This window comes from Ictidomys tridecemlineatus, chromosome 2 (assembly GCF_052094955.1).
Source record: "Ictidomys tridecemlineatus isolate mIctTri1 chromosome 2, mIctTri1.hap1, whole genome shotgun sequence".
Taxonomy (NCBI): domain Eukaryota; kingdom Metazoa; phylum Chordata; class Mammalia; order Rodentia; family Sciuridae; genus Ictidomys; species Ictidomys tridecemlineatus.
In genome coordinates, this window is record NC_135478.1 from 113483636 (window position 1) to 113503323 (window position 19688).

Genomic DNA, 19688 nt, shown 5'->3' on the forward strand with positions numbered 1-19688 from the left:
GGCGGGCGCGGCTGGGATGGCGAAGAGCAGCGGAGAGAATGGGCCGCGCGCGCCCGCGGCCGGTGGGAGCCTGTCCGGGACTCGGGAGAACCTGGCCCAGGGCCCCGACTCCGCAACAGCTGATGAGCTCAGCTCTCTCGGCTCGGACTCGGAGGCCAACGGCTTCGCCGAGCGCCGCATCGACAAGTTCGGCTTCATCGTGGGCTCACAGGGCGCCGAGGGCGCGTGAGTAGCTTCGGGGGTCTGAGCCAGGGGTTGGGACTAGGCGCAGGACTCACGCGGGGATGGGCCTGGACTCGGGCAGAGCTGCCCTCACGACTGATCGACTTGTTCCGGACCCTACCTACCCTAGACAACCGAACCCTTTTTTGCCTGCCCCACCCCACTTCGTCCCTCCCCCCCCCCCAGGCCCACCCCCTCGGCAGTTCTACTTCCGACCTAGGAGCAGTCAATCCCACCTATCCTCCCCTTTCCCTATTCTTATCCCCTAGACAAACTGATCTGTCCCACAGGAAGGACCCACAGTGCCCTCCCAAATAAGGAACAACAACCAGCACCTGCTTTAAATCCACTTCTGCCACTGTGACCTTAAAGCTGATTGACTTTGCCAACTCTGGGCAGGCTCACAGATTTGGGACCCCCCAAAACACAGATGTTCTCCATTTCTCCCCTCCCTCACAGAACCACAGAGCCCCTGTCTCACAGGTCGAAAAGGACCCATTGCCTTGCTCTTGTCCCATCCCAAGACAGACTGATCCTTACTTTAAGACAGACACAGACTTCTGGATGGACTGACACTGGTCAGCTCCTTCACAGACAATCCCATCCTGAGACAGTTGGTTCTTTCCCCTCATGGAAGGCTCAGGGGGTGTTTCCCTACCCCATCAAAGGCAGCTTTCCCATTGTCACTGGCAACAGGTGGGCAGACACTTCTCCATTTTCCAGTACCTATAGGGTAGCAGAACCTTTTTGGGCAGACACTCAACTACAGGAGCTAGCAGGCAGACTCCATGGATGCTGTGGGAATGTACACACCCTCCCTGAGGGTAGGCAGGGAGAAAGCAAGGTACCTGCTCATATTGTAGCACATCAAGGTGCCCTATCCTAGAACATTCAAGCATCCATCTGGCAGGCAGAGAAAGCTGAAGCAGTGTAGCATCATCTTCCCTCCAACCTGGGTAGGCTGGGCAGCCCCAAAGAACCAGTCTTCCCAGAGAGTGTATGTGTATGCTGGTGGTCTGTAGAGAAGATAGACTCCAGACCCCACTCTCATCCCACCTGTTGTGTCACACAAGACTAGTGCCATGTACAGAATTGACAAGCCTCCTTCCTAATGTGCCTTCCATTCAACAGAGAGCCCTTTGGTCACCAGTGGAGACCCTACTCCAGCAATGACCCTATTCTAGAAGGTCTTCTTCCTTTCTCTGACCAGTTAGGACTGCCCAATGCTCCCTTTCTCTTATGACTTCTGTTAGTGCTTTGACTATCTAAGAACCCAACCCCACACAAGCAGCCCTGAAAAAGTCACTTCCGGGATTTTCTCCAGCCCCAAAGCCTCTTATTCACCAGGCCTCCTTCTCTCTAGGAGAAATCTAGGCCCCTCCCATAAGGGGAGTTTCCTCCTTCCCCTCTGGATCTGTCTCCTTCTGCTTCTCCCCAGTTGTTCACAGCAGCTGGTTCAGTCCAGGACTCAAGAGAGTGCCCCTCATTTCCATCTCTCACCCTGACTTGATGTTTTGTCCCAGTTTCCCAGGGATTTGCTGTGAGAACCTAAAGGGAACTTAGGTGTGGCTTTGATTTGGGGTGCAGTCACCAGGGACCAGGGTACAGGGAAGGATGGGATCTTGAGAACTAGGAAAGGAGTTTGCAGTTTCATTGTGATGTCTTGAAAGGAAGACTTAGTACTTGTTGGTGAGTTATGGAACATGAGAATTCCTACTACATGCTTACCAGGCTGTTAACCAGAGCTCAGAATGCAGAGTAGTGTAATGTAGTGGGAAAAGACTGGACTTAGGAATCTTATATGTTGGCTATGAGACCTCAGGCAAGATCTGAGCATGTTTACTCATTGTAAAGGGCAATCATAACATCTGCTTCCAACATTACTGAGGGAATTAAATGAGAATTGGATATACAAAGTTGCCTAGCACAGTGCCTGGCACAAGTGGTGGCCCAGAAAATGTTAATTTCCTTTCTTTTCCTTCTAAGGGTCTGGGAAATGAGGAGAAAAATGAGGGCGTACCTCTGGTATTTGTGGGCAGAGAGAGGCCCAGTGGGAGTACCTCCCTTTGGCTGTAGTCCCCAACCAGGCAGCCAGACATCTGTATTCCCCACCCCACTAACCACAAACCCGGGATGTGGCTCTGCAAACGCCCTCTGCATCTCTGGTTCTGTAGGACTGGGGCTGATGTGGGATCCCAGGTCTGCTCCTTTCTCTCCGCTTTGCTTGCTTGAGCTTTTGGGTCAATAAAATCTGTGTATCAGAAAGCTTGGGTGTTCCTTGTTTAGTTTGAATTGTGGTTCCAAAAAAGCCAAGAGTAATTCCCTGCCCAAGGCCAAAGAAGGGAAGTTATGGGAAGTTTCAGGGTGACTGCCTTGAACCCAGTCTTGTGGTTGAGGGCTAGGAGTTCATGTGCTGTCTCAGAGAAGTGAAACATTAGCACTGATGGCTATGGTGGAGATGGTGGAGACTCTGGCTTCAGAGTAAAGGTCCATTTCAGCCACCCTGGACCAAAGGTTGTCTCAAGAAAAGTCAAGTTTTGGTAATTGCCAGGGCCTGGAGGAACGGGGAAGAAAATAGATCAGTCTTCTTGCTCAAGTAGCTGTTAGGTACCAGACCTGAGTAGATCATAAAATCATAGACTGAGCTGGAAAGAATCTTTTTTTTGTAAAAAAATATTTTTTAGTCGTTGATAGACCTTTATTTTATTTTTTATATGTGGTGCTGAGAATCGAACCCCAGTGCCTCACACATGCCGGGCAAGTGCTCTACCGCTCAGCCCCAGCCCCAGCCCCTGAAAAGAATCTTAAGAAATCAATCAGGGGCTGGGGTTGTGGCTCAGTGGTAGAGCGCTCGCCTCACATGCGTGAGACACTGGGTTCGATCCTCAGCACCACATAAATGTAAAATAAAGACATTGTGTCCACCTATAACTAAAAAATAAATATTAAAAAATACAAATAAAAAAAAAAGAAATCAATCAGCTTAACCTTTACCTAAACTTCACTTAGAAGAGAAAATTGAAGCCCAGAGAGGAGAATAACTTGTTTAAGATCACAAGCATATGCCAGACACAGTGGTGTACATCTGTAATTTCAGCAAGTAGGAGGCTGAGGCAAGAGGATCACAAGCTTGAATCCAGTCTCAGCAAGCTTTGAGGCCTGTCTCAAAAATTAAAAGGGCTGGTAATGTAGCTCAGTGGTTGAATACACCGAGTCCAACTTCCAGTACTGAAGAAGAATTAGAAAAATCACAAGTGTATTAGTGACAGAACTGGGACTTAAACCTAGGGTTTCAGACTCCTAGGACAGGATACATTCCACAACCTTCACCAGATCAGATGAGTAGAACTGAAGATACCTAGCACAAACCTGTCTGCCCTCTCCTTCCCTAGCTTAGTTCAGCACTTTTTACTATATCAGCACTGTATAAGGCTAACAGGAAGGGTAAGAGTGTGTTGTCATTACTAGTAGATTAGCATGATAGGTTGGACTAGGATCAGGCTTATTCACCTTTTTCTCCCTCAGGCCTGCAGTAGAATAAATGCACAATATTTATTTACTTATAGACATTCCAAGTCAGAAAGCTAAAGTGACCCTGAGAGATGGCCATTGTCATATAGATAGGTAAACTGAAGTCTAAGAGAAGTGATTAGCCTCTACTCTTATCTGTCATATGAGCCTATTGTGCAGGGAAGGTTTAGTGAGACAGAGGGATTCCTGCCTGCTCTTGTGCAGTAGTCAGAGGCAAGAAGGCAGCCAGCCCGTGAGTGACCCTGTGGGTGGCATAGGCACAGACAGAGATGCTGGCAACATTAGTTCTTGTGGTTTGACTGGAGGCTGAGCTGGGCATTGAAGGCTGGGTGGGCCCAGGTAAGGGGAAAGAAGTGTTCTCAGCAGGGAAGGGTGGGAGGAGTGCTGTTACCCTTCCTATCACTTGGTGGGTAGGAAGAGCAAACCTGTTAAGTGTCCCTTCTGCAGCCTAGAGGAGGTGATCAGGAAGGGAAAGAAGTATACAAGTTGAATGCCAGGTCTTTTGGCCTGAAGGAGATGATGAAAGGTGTATCCCTTACTTTCTTTCTTTTTCTCATGTGGTTGTTAAGACTGGCCTCCTGAGGCTAGAGCTTCCCACCCAGACCATGCTCAGTCTGCAGGCCAGATGAGGTGAGGAGCTATGCTCTCTGACATCCCGTGGGCGTTGGCTTCCTGTTAAGGGAACAAGGGATCTAAACTGGGCTCAGGGAGAAACATCTGGAACAGCAATGTTGCATTCTTCAATTCCTCTGTCCCCTGGGTCCTCTGCTTACAGCCAACTGTGGCAGCTCTATGACTTTGGAAATCAGAACTGGCTTAATTGGCATCCCTTATAGATTGTGCCAGTTTTGGTTGAGGTGAGGCCAGGGCCCTCTTGGCAAGCCAAAACTTGACTTCTTGCCCTCCCACTACCTTCTCTCATTTTTAAGCTCAGAGAATCCACTTTTCTTGAGCTATTACAGGTCCTGGGAGAGCATGGAGCTGGCAATAAGTGGTCCCTGGGTGACTCATCTGGAAGGAGGCAGTTATACATGTGGGGCCCTGGTCTGTGACTCTAGACCACAGGCCCTCCCATTTTCTCTCCTCCTTCCCTTCTCTCAGCCTCAAAAGAAAATCCGGTTTGGTGGCCCTGTGGGTGTTCTAGGGCCTCAGACAAGACCTGACTTGGTAAAGGCGGGGGCAGGCACCAGCTGCTGCCCTGGGAAGGTGCCTGTGTGTCCGCCTGCTAGGAAACCTTAAGCTGTGGGAAAGAGATAAAGTGGTGGGACCTGCTTGATGTTTGGTCCTCCCAGCATCTGTCCTGAAACAGGACCTTCAGGGGACAGTGAGACCTGGTTTTGTTCCAAGCATCCAGTCTATTTACACTGAGCAGGGAGAAAGAAAATGTTCCCTCCTCACATGAGCTCTTGAGTCTGTCTGTGTGACCATGGATGTGTTGCTTCACTTCTGAGCCTCAGTTTCTCACCTGCAAAGTAGTTGCAATAATACTGGCTTTGCAGTATTGTTGTGAAGTTTAAATGCACTAATGACAAAAGCCTGGCACAGAGTAGGTGATCAGTGAATGTTTTTCCCCCTCTTAAACCCTGGAGTAATTAATTAGTGGTCTGTCTTTCCATTTTCTGAGGTCCCACACCCAGGGCAGGAATTAGCAGAAACCTGGCTACCTCCCCATCCCAGTGTGGAGGGCAAGACAGGTTTTAGTACAGTGAAAGTTCATGGCTCTTCAAGCAGGAGAAAGGCCTGGAGAGAAGGATCCTTGGGGAATCCCTGGAAGTGTGGCTTAGCCCTTCCATAAACCAGAGTCTACATGGTATTGGTGTTGACTCCAGAGTGCTACAAAATGGCAATCTGATTTTGATATCCAATCTGTACCTTTTGGAAGAGGTATTTGTAGTGTTTGTAGGCAAGGCAGGAATTGTGTTCTTGTACCTGTGAGGAATCTGAAGCTGGGAGAACCTTTGCATTAGTTCACAGTGGAGACAGACCAAAGAGGGATCCCAGGTGTTTGACTCTCAGTCCAGTACTTCTCTAGCTATATGGCACTGCCCACTCTTACTGGCCTGTTGAGTCTCCAAGCACAGGATGCATTGTCCACCAGACCAGGACCCTCCACCATTCGTCTGCAGTCATGTCCTAGTTGATCATTTTCTTTATGCTCCTGGCAGCACACCTGATGGAGAGATGGTCTCCTTTAGCCGATTAATTTGCCCTTGGCAAATCTGCTACTATTCTGGTTCAGGGGACCTTCCCTGGCAGGGAGAAAACTGTCCTGGATGTCCCACTGGCAAACCAATACTCCTGATACTTAGCCTGCTTTAGAAGCCCCCTATCCAGGATTTGGGGGTAGCTGCCCACTTTGGCTTTCTGTCTGATCTTCCCCTTCCCCATCTTTCTTACCTTGACCCCAGCCTATTCCATTCTATGCCCTGTCTAGCTTCTCAGAGACTGTCACAGCCTAGCTCTTTGCTCCTCTTTAGGTAGGAAAGTAAGTAACAGACACAACAGCCTGAGAAAGCAAGCCAAAGTTTACTTTTGCTGGCTTAGCCATTTCAGCAGTGAGCTTACTTACCAAACATTTTTTGAGTACCTACTTTGCCAGACCCTGTGACTAGAACAAGGTATACAGAACTGAACAAGATGTCTCTATCTTGTTGCCCTCAAGGAGTTCACAGATTGGTTGGAAAACAGAATCACAAACAAATCTTTACAATATTGAGTGATAGACGCTGTAATTGAAGTCTGTGGTTGTTCTGGGAGTATATAAGAGGAAGCAGCCTTTTCCACCCACAGGAGCCTAGAAAGAAGTGGCATTTGATCCAAGACTCAGAAGGGACAAGCCAGGGCAGTCCATTGGGTGAGAGGGAACACATGTGCAGCATTCCCCTCAAAAGTCAACAGTTTGAGAATTGTAGATACACCAAGAGCAGAGGTGATAAGAACAGGCAGGAGAACAGAAGTAAGGGCTAGGAAAGGAAGATGGGTTGACAAGGCTAGTCTTGGATGTCAGACTGAGGCCTCTTGTTTCAGAAAGGTTAGTCTAGGTCTGGTGTGGAAGATGGCAAAAATCTGTATCACAAGTAGAAAGACCTGTTGGGAGAATCCATGATAGGCCAAGAGCTCTAGTGAGACCTGGAAGAGGTCTGGAGCCATGAGGAGGAAGGGCTGGCAAATCATTAAGGCTTGGTGTTTAACTGGCTGCATGGACTGGAGAGGTAGGAAGTCCTTCCACAGAGCCCATCCTAGCATCTTCTGGCTACAGGAGGCAAGGCGGGCTGCACCTTACTCTGCAGTGGTCAGTGGGCTGCTGCTGACTTCATTTTGGCATAGCACTGGACTCCTCAAGGTACCTGATCTGGCTGACATGTCCAGGGCAAATCAAGGGACTCTTTGTCTCCCTTCAAGCAGGAGAGCAGGTTGGCTGACCTGGTTGGAGAGGGAGTTGGGTGAGTACTGACCTTTGTGGTCTCTGCCTGATAAACATATTGGATGGCAAGGAAAGCTCCAAGGAGTGCCAGGCTCCACTCAAAGGAGAGAGGAATGAGGCCCAAGGACAGGGAAAACAACCTTAGGATGTGTGGCAGTTGGGAAGGGTAGGTTTGGGCCTTTGGACATAGCATAAACTGGTCAATGGGAGGCAGATGATAGCTGAGGCCTGGCTTGAACTCACCTAGTATCTTTTTTTTTTTTTTTTTTTTAATATTTTTCCCTTAGTTGTTGATAGATCTTTATTTTATTTACTTATACATGGTGCTGAGAATTGAACCCAGTGCCTCACACATGCAAGGCAAGGGTGCCATTTCAAGGCCAAATCTAGTATCTTTATCTGTTCATGGAGCTGGTGCCTTAATTGAGATAGTGGAAACAAGTCCCACACCTTTGAGAAGGCAAACTCTTTATCATTTAGGGGTACCACCAGAGCTGATGGCTGTATAGCCTTTCTTCCCCTTCCTTGAGCCTTAAGACCTCAGACCAGTTCCAAGTTTATATCTTGGAGATGAGAGATTCTAGCTAGAAATGTCGATTCAGGCTGATGTGTGGGGAAATTCTGTGAATCAGGCATAGGGTTCCAATCCCAGCTTTTCCACTGACTCTTGTGGTTTGTGACGTATGCTCATCTTCTCATCCAACCCCTTAGCCCTCACTTTGTGTACAGTTCTGTGCCAGGCTCAGGGTAGACATTGATCCTACCCTCACAGGACTTAGAGCCTAGCAGGGAATTCAGACATTAAATCAGTAATTACAGGTGTGGCTGTGTACAGAGGACTGTGAGGATCAAACACAATAACTGGGTTAGGAACATAGTGTGAACAAAGACTGCTGTACAGGGATCAGGAGACCCAAGTCCTTGGCCTCGCTGACCCCCTAACTAGGTGTGTGACCTTGAGAAGCTTGCTTAATCTTTCTAAACCTCAGTTTCCTTCTCATATAAAATAAGGCCATTCTACTGGCATGATGTTGAAGAACATTCTAAGACTGACCTCAGAGTATATGAAAAGTGCTTTGAAAGGTTCTTTATGTGGTAGTTTTTCTACTGCAAGGGGTCATTGTGGCACATCATATAGAAGCCAGTGCTTCCAGAATATTGTGTTACCCTGTGAGTAGACCCCTCTTTTTTTTGCAGGACCAGTGGCCCTCACATTTTGGGAAGTAAAACCAGATTGAAGGATACTTTGATTTGCCTGGCTCTCTAATCCATAATGAACTTTCATTCTCCTATTACTTTGTAGTGACCCTTATGGAGCAATGGGAAATTGGTAGACTAAGGTTTTTTTGTTTTGTTTTACCTTGTTAACAGGTAAGGAAACCAAGGCTGAATAAGTAATGAAATGGACTTGGAATCTTGGATTCTTCCAGTTTTCCATCTCACCAGAGCTGTGGCTGTATAGCCTTTCTTCCCCTTCCTTGAGCCTTAAGACCTCAGACCAGTTCCAAGCTTATATACTTCTTTTTTTTTAAAATATTTTTTATAGCTGTAGATGGATAGCATATCTTTATTTTATTTGTTTATTTTTATGTGGTGCTAAGGCTCGAACCCAGTATCTCACACATGCTAGCAAGTGCTCTGCCACTGAGCTACAGCCCCAGCCCTTGATACTTCTCTTAACAGGCTTCTTGGGTTGTTTCTGTCTGAGTTGTTATGAGAGATGGCACAACTCCTGATCCAGGTCTGCCCACACAGCTCCTCACATGTACTCTAAGGTGAGGTGCGAATGGCTGGGTCATAAGGAGCCCAGTGTGGGAGTGTAAGTGTAGGGAACTCTTGCTCTTCCTCAGTGTACTCTGGGCCCTGGATGCTCTGTGTTCAAAGCAATCCTTCCTGGCCGGCCACTTTAGGAGGATGCTCCTTCTTTCCCTACTCTTTCTGTCTTCACTTTATAAGAAAGGACAACCTAAACTGGCCTGGGAGAGCCTAGGTTCAAGACACCAGCAAATTCAGCTTCAAGTTCTGGCTATGACCCTTCCTAGGCATGTGACTGTTCTGAGTCTGTAAATGAGCCATTGATGACATTGGTGGAGGGTGGGGGGCATTAAGAGGATTAAGGGAGATGGTGTTGGAAAAACACCCAGCACATAGTCTGCCATAGTGTAAGTGCTCTGTGTCTGTGGTACATGGTGACTTTCATACTTCAAGTGTGTATTACCCTCTGAGATTTCACTTCAGACCTTTGGTATAATTGTGAGGAAGCAAGGCAGCATGGGAGTGAAGATCTGGCTTCCCGCACGTGCTCTGACCACCCATTCTTGGGGTTGAGGCAGGAGCCAGTCCCTCTCAGTTTGTAGTGAAGACTTGGGCTTGCCAGGGCAGGCTGGGAATTCCCCCATCAGTTCCTCATTGAGACATTTGAAGCAGGGCCCTCAGCCAACCCTGCTCTTCCCTCTCCTTGACTTGTGATGAGAAAGCAGAAGTGAGACAGAGGTGGGCCTCCTGAGAGCTTCAACCCAGCATATGACCAAAGGACTGCCTGGAGCCTTTGCCCTCCTGGGTTGGGGCAGTCACCTGGGAAAGAGTCCAAGCTTGCTTCATAATTACCACTGCCATCCTCCTGCATGCCTTGTAGACCTTCCTGCTGTACTTCTGTCCTGCCTCTGAGTGGCTCCCTCTGGCTTTCCAGCATTGTCCTGGCAATGCCATTTCACAGAGGAACCTGTATGGTGGATCAGACTTTCAACTACCTCACTTCATTTAATTCTCTGATATGTAGTTGTCATCATAATCCCCATTTTACAGAAGCATAAACCAAGAGGCAATATGACTTGCCAAGCATCACCCAGCTTGTGGCTGTGAGTCCATTGAGCTCCAAGCTCTTGGAACAAGGCTTGTGTGCACTGAGCTGAGCAGACAGCATTCAATACTATAGTTGGGTGACACAGCAGGAGAAGAGGAAGACCTGGATTTACTTCCCAGTGCCATCCCCTGCTTGCTGTGAATCTTGGATAGTTACCGGCTTACCTGAGTTTTCTCATCTATAAAAGGAGTTTGATAATTAGAGGACCTATCTCATGGGCTTGGTGCCAGGATTGAATGAAATCATGTAAGTTAAGTGCTAAGTAGTGTCTGGTGCATAGCAAGTGTCTTGTGTTGTAACAGACCTTCAGTTAAGTTAATTGACTATTAGAATTGTAATGTTGTAAAAGGCCATCATCAAGCAGATGTGTGCAGCTCTGTGCTGGCTTTAGAGGAAGATCCAGACCTGGTATCAGGCCAGAGAGGGAGTGCTGTTCATCAGGCTCTTACTGTGCTTGATACTACTGGTTTCCAGGTAGAGTTCATTGCTGAGAACCCTAAAATGAATAGGGCCTGAGCTCACAAAGTTAACAAATTGTCAACACACATTTATTGAGCACCAGCTAGTTGTCTGTTCTAGCAGATAGCACTGTTCTTGACCTGAGACACACTGCAGAAAATGAGACTGACAAAGCCTCTGCCCTCCAGAATTCCTTGATTTCTAGGGAGGCACCTCCTTATAGAATGCTTCCTTAGCAGACTGGACAGTTGGGTAGGGAAGCTGTGCCTCTCTACTGGACTGTCCACATTCCCCAAACAAGTCATTCCCTTTCCTATTAACTTGCACTTGCACGTACTGGGCCTACTGCCTGGTGTGTCCTTTTCCCTTTCTTGGCCTGGTCACTTCCTGTCACCCTTCAAACCCCAATTTAAAAGTCAACTCCCCTTTGAAGCATTTCCTAAACATTCCCACCCTCATCCTAGGGACTTCTTGCAGGCTCTTCGTCCTTTTCATTTCTGTTTTTTTTTTTTTTTTTTTAATGGTACCAGGGATTGATCTCAGGGGTACTTAATTACTGAGCTACATCCCCAGCCCTTTTAAAAATTTTAGACAGGGCCTCACTAAGTCCTTAGGGCCCCTCTAAGTTGCTGAAGTTGGCTTTGAACTTGTGATCCTCCTGCCTCAGCCTCCTGAGCCACTGGGATTACAGGCATATGCCATGGTGCCTGGCCTTTCATTTGCTTCTAGGCTAGCACTTCTGTGCAGGCTAGTTATTTACCAATTCATTTATCTCCTTTGCCAGATTGACCTCGTCAAGGGCAGAGACTGCATTTTATTCATCTTTTAGAGATTCAAGGCTTAGAGCACAGCTCTAGAGAGAAGTGTATGGAATGTAATGATTGTGCTGTCTCCAGAGCAATTAGGAGAGGCATTGTAGAGATGAGAGGCAGATCTGAATGGGGTCTACTAGGATGAGAGGAACCAAATTAAGAGGCTGGGGGCAGGGAGGCTGAAGAAGGGTGACTCAAGGGGAGGGCTGTGTAGATATGCAAGTAGAGGTGAAAGGAGTGATGTGCAGGAGGGCAGAGAGCCTGGGCCTGAAGCTTTTCTTGGTGAAGGAGGACAGTAGGCAGCCATGAAGGAGTTTAGGCAGAGGTTGGGCTTTGTGCAAGCAGTTGAGACAAGAATAATTTGATAAGATCTGTCAATAAGATCTAGCAGTTTGGAAGGGTGGGTGAAGGGGTCATGTGTGAGTCAGGGTAGCCCCCCGGGTGCCTGCAATGAGATTGTGATCCAAGGACCCAGTCACTGGCAAGGAATTTTATGTATGTATGTATGTATTTACTTACTTACTTATTTATTTTTGCAGTACTGGTGATTGATTTCAAGGGTACTTTATCACTGATATCCCTGGCCCTTCAAATTTTATTTTTGAGACAGGGTCTTGCTAAATTTCCCAGACTGGCTTCAAACTTGAAATCCTCCTGCCTCAGCTTCTTGATTACAGGCATGCACCCAACACTGGCAGGGAATTTAATACACCACTCTGCTGGCAGAAGTTGAGGTTTGGGGAAGGGATATTTTCTGTGGAGAACAGTCTCCATAGCTTTCTGTGTGTGCCAATGAGGTCTGCTGTAGGGTTTCTGCTGTTGTCTGTTCCCTTCCCTATCTGAGCAAGGCAGAGGAGGAGGGATGCCTTGCTTTTTGGGGCCAACAAAACTGATGACTAAGGAGACCATTTTTTTTGTATCTCACACAGAGCAGGGTGGAGCTGAGCAGAGTGCTGAGGGCACTCTGCCCAGGGCACCAAGGCCAGTGAAGGGTGGAGAAAACCTGTTTACCACTGTGCACTGACCCAGAACCGGAAGGAGCAGAGCCAGGGAATGCCTCATGGGAAAGAGAGGCAGGTCCAGCACTCCTCTGCACTAGGAATAAGGAAAGAAAAGCAGGACCTGTTGATGGCCAGCCAGATCCAAGGCAGGTGGTCAGACAGCTACAGACCATCATACTTTCCACACTACTTACAATGTGGTCTTAGGCAAGTCATTTACCCTCTGGGCCTCAGGTGCCCCGTCCCCTACAGCTTTCTAGGGATTGTATAGACTTACTGGGTGATCTCCCAGGCCTGATTGTCAGCCATTTGCACACCAACAGCCTACCCTCTCCTGCAATCAGGTTTTCTATCATCACATCTTTTGGAATTGGGGTAAAAGCTATTTTAATTTCAGTTGTTACCATCCATCTCTTGGGGTAATGAACTCTAGAGGCTGTTGTCCAGTGTGTAGATCAGTCTCTTTGCTTATCCTTGCTTCTATATCCAATTCTGGGTATGGAAGAAGACGCTCCTTTACCTTCATTGCCTCTGGGTCTGTGATTGGTTGTCTCTGCACATCCACTCCCACACTTTGGTGGGACTTCCTCCGGTGGTCTCTTCTTCGTCCTGGAGACTCAAACATGAAAGTCTCCTGTTATATCCTTTACTCCTGCCCTTCTCAGTTCCGAGAGTGGAGAAGAAGAGGGAAGCTCTGTTGTGTGCAGGTCACTTAGTATCTATTGGATAGGTTAGTGCTCAGGTAGCAACCTTCACTTCCAGGCTATGTAACCATGGGCAGATTACTCAACCATGCTTAATGTTAGTCTATTGACTGGAGATTAAAACAAAACAAAAAAAAAGCTACTTCCTCGGGGAGTTATGTGTCCATGTGGTGCTTGGCAGAGTTAGTACATGGCGAGTGCTCAAATTGTGTCAGTTCTTATTGCCTCATGCCATCTTTACCACTGCTCTCCAAGGAGATTGCATGGCTCATGTGTTATAAATGAGGAACTGAAAGCTCAAAGAATGGAGAAACCCTTCCCCATTTCACATAGCTATACAGTGGCAGAGCTGAGATGACAAGACAGGAATTGTTTTATTTATTTTTTGCATTACAATTCTTATTACACATATATACCACTTTTTTCATATCTCTGTTTTTATATAAAGTATGTTGACACCCAATTTGTGTCTTCATACATGTACTTTGGATAATGATGTCTATCACATTCCATCATCCTTGCTAATCCCCTGCCTCCTCCCTTTCCCCGAGAAGACAGGAATTATAGTTTGTATGTAAATTACACAATCTTTTGGAGCCTCAATTGCTTCCTAGGTAAAATGGGGATAACCCTGCCCTGTCTACCTCCAAGACCTGTGTATGGGGACCAGTCAGATTAGAAAAGGGATGTGAAAGTTCTAGCTAAACTACATCAGTTGCCTAATAGCTGCCACTTACTGACCACCCAGTAGGCTGGACCAACAATACATTTATTTCTCACTGAAGTTTTATGAATATGTGGTGTGCATTATGGTCCCATTAAAGATGAGGCTTAGGAGGTCAAGTGTTTGTCTGTAGTCTCCTGTTAGTAGATGGAAGAACTGGAATAGGTACCTCTGTAGGTTGACTTCAAAGTCCCTGCTCTGTTTATTCTCCCTCATGTCCCACTTTGTCTTCTTGATAAATGAGATGATAAGATCAACTGTGGTCTGTGACCTCAGGGTTTCTGCCTGGACTGTGTTTCTCTTCTTTTGGGCAGACTCAGGGAGTAAAGTGAAGTTTGTTTCTTTTTCTTCTTGACTTTTTTTTTTTTTTTTTTAATACTGAGGATTGAACCCAGGGATGTTTTACCACAGATACACATCCCCAGCTCTTTTTATTTTTTAATTTTGAGATAGAGTCTCACTACATCTCACTAAGATGCTGAGGCTGACCTCAAACTTGTGATCCTCCCGTCCTCCTGCCTCAGCCTCCTGAGTTGCTGGGATTATAGTTCTGTGTTACTATGCCTGGCCAGGAGTGAGGTTTGGAGAAGGGGTTTAGATTAGTTGCTTGGGTTTACCTTTCATCCTAGGATAGAGGGGTCCTGGGCATGGGTACCACTTCTACTGAGTCTGCCAAGCCAGGAGGTTGAGAAATGATGTCTAGAAGTACAAACCAAGAAAAAGCCCCAGTTTTGGGAATGAGTCTTGTGCTTCTGAGGTTTTGGAAGCCTTCAGCCTCTGGGTTTTGGGAGAAGGCTAGGGACTTGGAACCCTGCAGAGAATGAGGTCTGTGAAGTGTTACTGCCACCTTGGGCTGTTGTATGGCACAGCATGGCTAAGCCTAGCTCAGTCTGGGAGCCTGACGGGATCTCTAGTCAGCTGCCACCTTTGTCTTCTCTGACTGAGCCTTTTCTACTCAGGAGACAGGGCTGCTGACAAATGGCAGATTGCCCAGGCTTACCATCTCTGAGGTTGGGCTTGTAAAATGCCATCTGGCATATTGGCCTCACTGAGCATTGCTAGACATGGACAGACCACTCACTGGGGCAGTCAGAACTGAAGGAGGGGGTTAAACTGTCTCAAGGAGTAGGGAGCCAGATTCAGTCACACAGCAGAATCTGGAGAGGGCCTAATTTCCTCATAGCCTTCCCAGGGGAATTAGAGGCAACACACAAGTCACTGTGGCAAAGGAGAAGATCTTGTTCTTTTATTTATTAGCTTTGTGACTTTGCCCAAGTCATACAACCTCTCTGACTGAGTCAAGTCTCTCATTGGCCAAACAGAAATGGTCTGTGAGGACTTCTCTTTACATGGCATTAGGGGATAAATAAAATTGCTGTATGCAGAAATGGTTTGTGGACCTGAATGCAGTACAGGTGGAAGTAATGATGTCATGGAGAAAACCACTTAGGCATCTGTTGAACACCTGTGAGGGGTGTGGTGGGAGTTATTGAAGAAGTTCAAGATCCAGTTGGGGAGAGGCAATGCTGAGCAATGGGCAAATTATAATGAACTGTTCATTTCAGACTTCATGTTTTAATTTATTCATGAACTGGTGCTAAAGTCAGTTTTACAGAATTGTGACCAGCATTTAATAAAAGAAGAAAAAAAAAGTAAAAGCAGAATATAATATTATAAAATTGAACTGAAAATATCAGTGTGCATTGGTACATGTAAAGGCAACTTGTTTCATGAAACATATTTAAGTTATATATGTGTGTATACACTCAGTATGAAATGTATTTCAGTTTAAAAAGTACGAGAAATGGTGTTCTAAGCCAGGATAAAGGTCTCCAGATTGGAGGGCAGTTAATGACATCTGGGCTGGCAGGTGTGCTGGCTGTGTAGGGGCTAGGGGTTTGGAGTGGAAGAGCATAACAAGGGTCAAAAGCATAGACTGTGGAGTCAGAGAGGCCTGGATTTGGTTCCAGCTCTTCCCCTTACAGCTACATGGTCTTCAGCAAGGCACTTTGACCTTCCTTACTAAGTCTTGGATTCTACTGTGAAATGGGGAGAATATTAAGCTAAGGGTTAATATGAAATGTACATGTGATAAATGTACATAAAGCATTAAGAAATTAGTAAGTAGTAAATGGTGTATGAATGGTAACTACTATTGCTGATGTTTGTTGTAATTGGGTTTTTTTAATGGTACATTGGTCCCTGAAGTACTGTAACTTGGAGAGGGACGAAGAAGAAAGGAATGAGTAGGTGACAAGGGATAAGCATTGTGTGGCCTCAGGAGAGGATGTTGAGATTGTAGGTAGAAAATACCAGGACAATTTTGTCATAACACGGGGGAGAAAATTTTAATGTAGAAATTGTTCAACAATTGGGTGGCTTCCTCTGGAGATAATAAGGCCCTATCCCTGCCAGAATTCCAGTAGAGGCTGGGCCCAAGAGACTGTTTCAGTAGGCTCTTTGGTTGCAGAAACTTCCTCAGGCCACCAAGAGCGGTTTGCTGGAGGGTGAGTGAGGTCCTGATCTGAGGCATACCCCATGGACCACTTGGTTTCTTTCTTTTTTGTTTCCATTTTTTGTTTTATTTTTATGTACATCTTAACCACTTGGTTTCTTAATATGAAGTCAACTTTTCTCTCACCAGAAATTGGCTCATGCCCTCTGTCTGCCATCAAGAGGATGCCACCTCAAGGCCTTTACACCATTAAGCTTTTTGCAGGGACCCACTCCCTCCTACCCCCAATCCCACCCAATTGACTTTAGGTTCTTCTCACAGCCCCTTTCTGGGCATTCTTTGAAAGTCAATTCATAATGCAGCCTGTCTAAACATATAGGGAAAATGAGGCTCAGAGTAAGGAGGAGACTTTATTGTGTAAAAAGTATTCTTGTATCAGACAGCAGTTGTACCAGGTGCTTTCTGGAATCCTGACTTATTTGATAAAAGGATATGTGAACCTTCAGGTTTTTGTTTGTTTATTTTTTATTTTTTATTTTATTTTTTTAAAGAGAGAGAGGGGTACAGAGAGGTAGAGAGAGAGAGAGAGAATTTTAATATAAATAAAATAAATTTTTTAGTTATCGGCGGGCACAACATCTTTGTTTGAATGTGGTGCTGAGGATCGAACCCGGGCTGCACGCATTCCAGGCAAGCGCACCACCGCTTGAGCCACGTCCCCAGCCCTGTTTGTTTGTTTTTTTAATGGATAGTCTGCAACTACTCAGGAGCATATCCTGTACAGAAAGAGACATCTGCCTGCCATTAGAGAGTGTGCTGAGTGGCCAGGTGTGGTGGCACATGCTTATAAGCCCAGCAACTAAGAAGGCTGAAACAGAAGGATCAAGTTTAGGGCCAATCTGGCAACTTTTAAACTCTGTCTCAAAAACAGCATAAAAAGAGCTAGAGAGATAGCCAATGGTAAAGTGCCTCTGGATTACATTCTTAGTACCACACACGGACACAAAAAGAGAGTGTGCTGAGTGCTGAATACACCCAGACCTCAAGTGTCTTCCTTCTCTCCATTCCTAGGTAGATTAAACTCCTCTGTTGTAGAGGCCATTTAAATGACCATATTTCCTCAAATTTAAGGTTTTAAAAATTAAAACATCACCAGGCATGGCTGGGCATGGTTGTGCACGCCTGTAATTCCAGCAGCTCAGGAGGCTGAGGCAGGAGGATTGCAAGTTAAAAGCCAGCCTTAGCAACTTACTGAGGCCCTAAGCAACTTAGGGAGACCTTGTCTCAAAATTTAGAAAAATAAAAAGAGCTGAAAATGTGGTTCAGTAGTTAAGTGCCACTGTGTTCAATCCTTAGTACCCCGCCTCCCTGCCAAAAAAAGAAAAAATTAAAATATCTTTTGATTGATATGTTTATTTGTTTTGGTACTGGGGATTGAACTCAAGGCACTTTACCACTTTCCAGGGTCTTGCTAAGTTGTTGAAGCTGACCTCAAACTTATCATTCTCTGCCTTAGCGTCTCAAATCTCTGGGATTACAGGTGTGTGTCACTTTGCCCAGCTGACATGTATATTTAAAGCAGTGGAAGTTTTTATTGTTTATCCATGAGAAGGTCTTACCAAATGATCAGCTAAATCATGTATCTTAAAATCAGAGGTATCTTAGAATCCAGGAAATATGGTTATTTGTTTTGTACCCTTTTGAAATTCCGGTTTGAGGTTTGAAATTGAGGCTTTGAAACTGTCAGAGCTGTTATCTGACATCAGTTAAAAGAACTCTTAGTATATTCCTCTGTGTATCTATAGTTGAGAGAATGGGTATCTTGGAGGCCTTGCAATAAGATTTTTGCCACCAAAGTTAGACTCCAGGAATAAGATATCAAATGGGTATATATTTAATCATGTGGGAATTCTTTGAAACTGATACTCTCGGATAAAAGTCTTGCCCTCTCTGAGCCTCAGTTTCCTCATCTGTGTAACAGGGAGACTGGATCTGATGTTATCTATATCCATAACGGCCAGAACTTCCTGTTGACTCTGTGAGTGCTTCTTCAGTTAACTTGCTGGCTTATCTCCTGACTTATTGCATAAGCAAGTGCATTATGGGTGGTGGAAGTCACCGTGGCCTGGGGTATGTAGGCCTTTGGTTTCTGCTCTCTGGGGTTTGGGGGTTGCTGAAGATGGCATGTCCTTTTGTAAAGTACCTGACCAAAAGATTTGAACCCTACTTTACTTTATCAAGAAAGGAAAGAAAAGGAAGAATGTCCTTGTGACCTATTTCTATCTCTAGGTAGTGAGCAGGGCAGCAGTTCAAGCTGTGTCACTGTATGCAGGGTCCCTGTTTATCCTAGGCTATAGTCCCTCCTCAGTTGTTCAGCTCCAAGACTGCTGTCAGGCTCCAGCAGTTCCCCAGATGAAGTGCACTGAAGAGGAGGACTTGCCCTTTTGTGTCCCAGAGGCCTCGGCTCTGCCAGGGCCCCTCCCTCTGCTCTTCCAACCAGTAAAAGTCACAGCAGCACATTTCCTTCCGGTAGAGAGAGAAGCAGAGACTAAGTCTGGGCCAGGCCCTAGCCCCACCACATCCTGTTCCTGAGAGCTGATCTCCTTTGAGTGCCTCCTACCCTGTGCCCATTTCTGAATAGTCAGGCAAAACTGAGTGCCAGCCATCTCTGGGCTAGGATCTGTCTTAGAAATGAGTCCCATTTTCCCCACTGGTTTGCTGTTTGGCTTTGAGTAAGTTACCTTCCTGGGTATCTTACCTCTTTGAGCCTCTGTTTCTTATCTCATTAATATTTCATTTTCTTAACATAGTCAACTACTTTCTTAATTGAAAAATATTTTAAAAGTACAACAAAGAAATGTAAAATATCTGTAATCCACTACTTAAAAAAAATAAGAAAACAGTGTATATGTGTGAGTAAGAGATGCATACATATATTTTGTGTTCTTCTTTGTTTGCTTTCCAACTATTAGTCTCAAGGCTAGATAGGAAATATATGTAGAATACATAGACTACAGATATTAGTTTCCTTCTTTTCTTTGTCCCTCAGAGTTGTGTAAACTCTTTTTTTGGGGGGGTGAGTACTGGGGATCGAATTGCTCAATTCAGGGGCACTCAATTACTGAACCACATCCCAGCCCTATTGTATTTTATTTAGAGACAGGATCTCACTGAGTTACTTAGTGTCTCACTTTTGCTGAGACTGGCTTTGAACTCATGATTCTCCTATCTCAGCCTCCAGAGCTTCTGGGATTATATGTGTGTGCCACCTTGCCTGGCTTCTGTGAACTCTTTTGAGTTCCTAGGACTCACTCCTTGGAGGAAGCCAACTCAGTTGATGTACCTCTGGCTAAGCCAGGGATTTCCACCCAGCTTACCTTCATCTGCTTTGGTGCTGTTCTACCTGCCTGGGTGGATCTCAGTGCTCACTAGAGTGTCTCCACAGAGGTCAAGAGTTTGTTCTAGTCATGGGCACACATCATCTTAGCCCACC

General features: G+C 46.0%; 1 protein-coding gene across 1 annotated transcript in view; it reads left to right on the top strand.

Moving 5' to 3' along the window:
• Positions 1 to 16: 16 nt before the first annotated feature.
• The window catches only part of Tbc1d10a (TBC1 domain family member 10A), a 32729-nt gene continuing 13057 nt past the window's right edge, over positions 17 to 19688 (top strand). Inside the window, exon 1 of the mRNA XM_078039614.1 lies at positions 17 to 225. Within this exon, the coding sequence (XP_077895740.1) occupies positions 17 to 225 (209 nt within the window). The remainder of the gene's footprint in view (positions 226 to 19688) is intronic.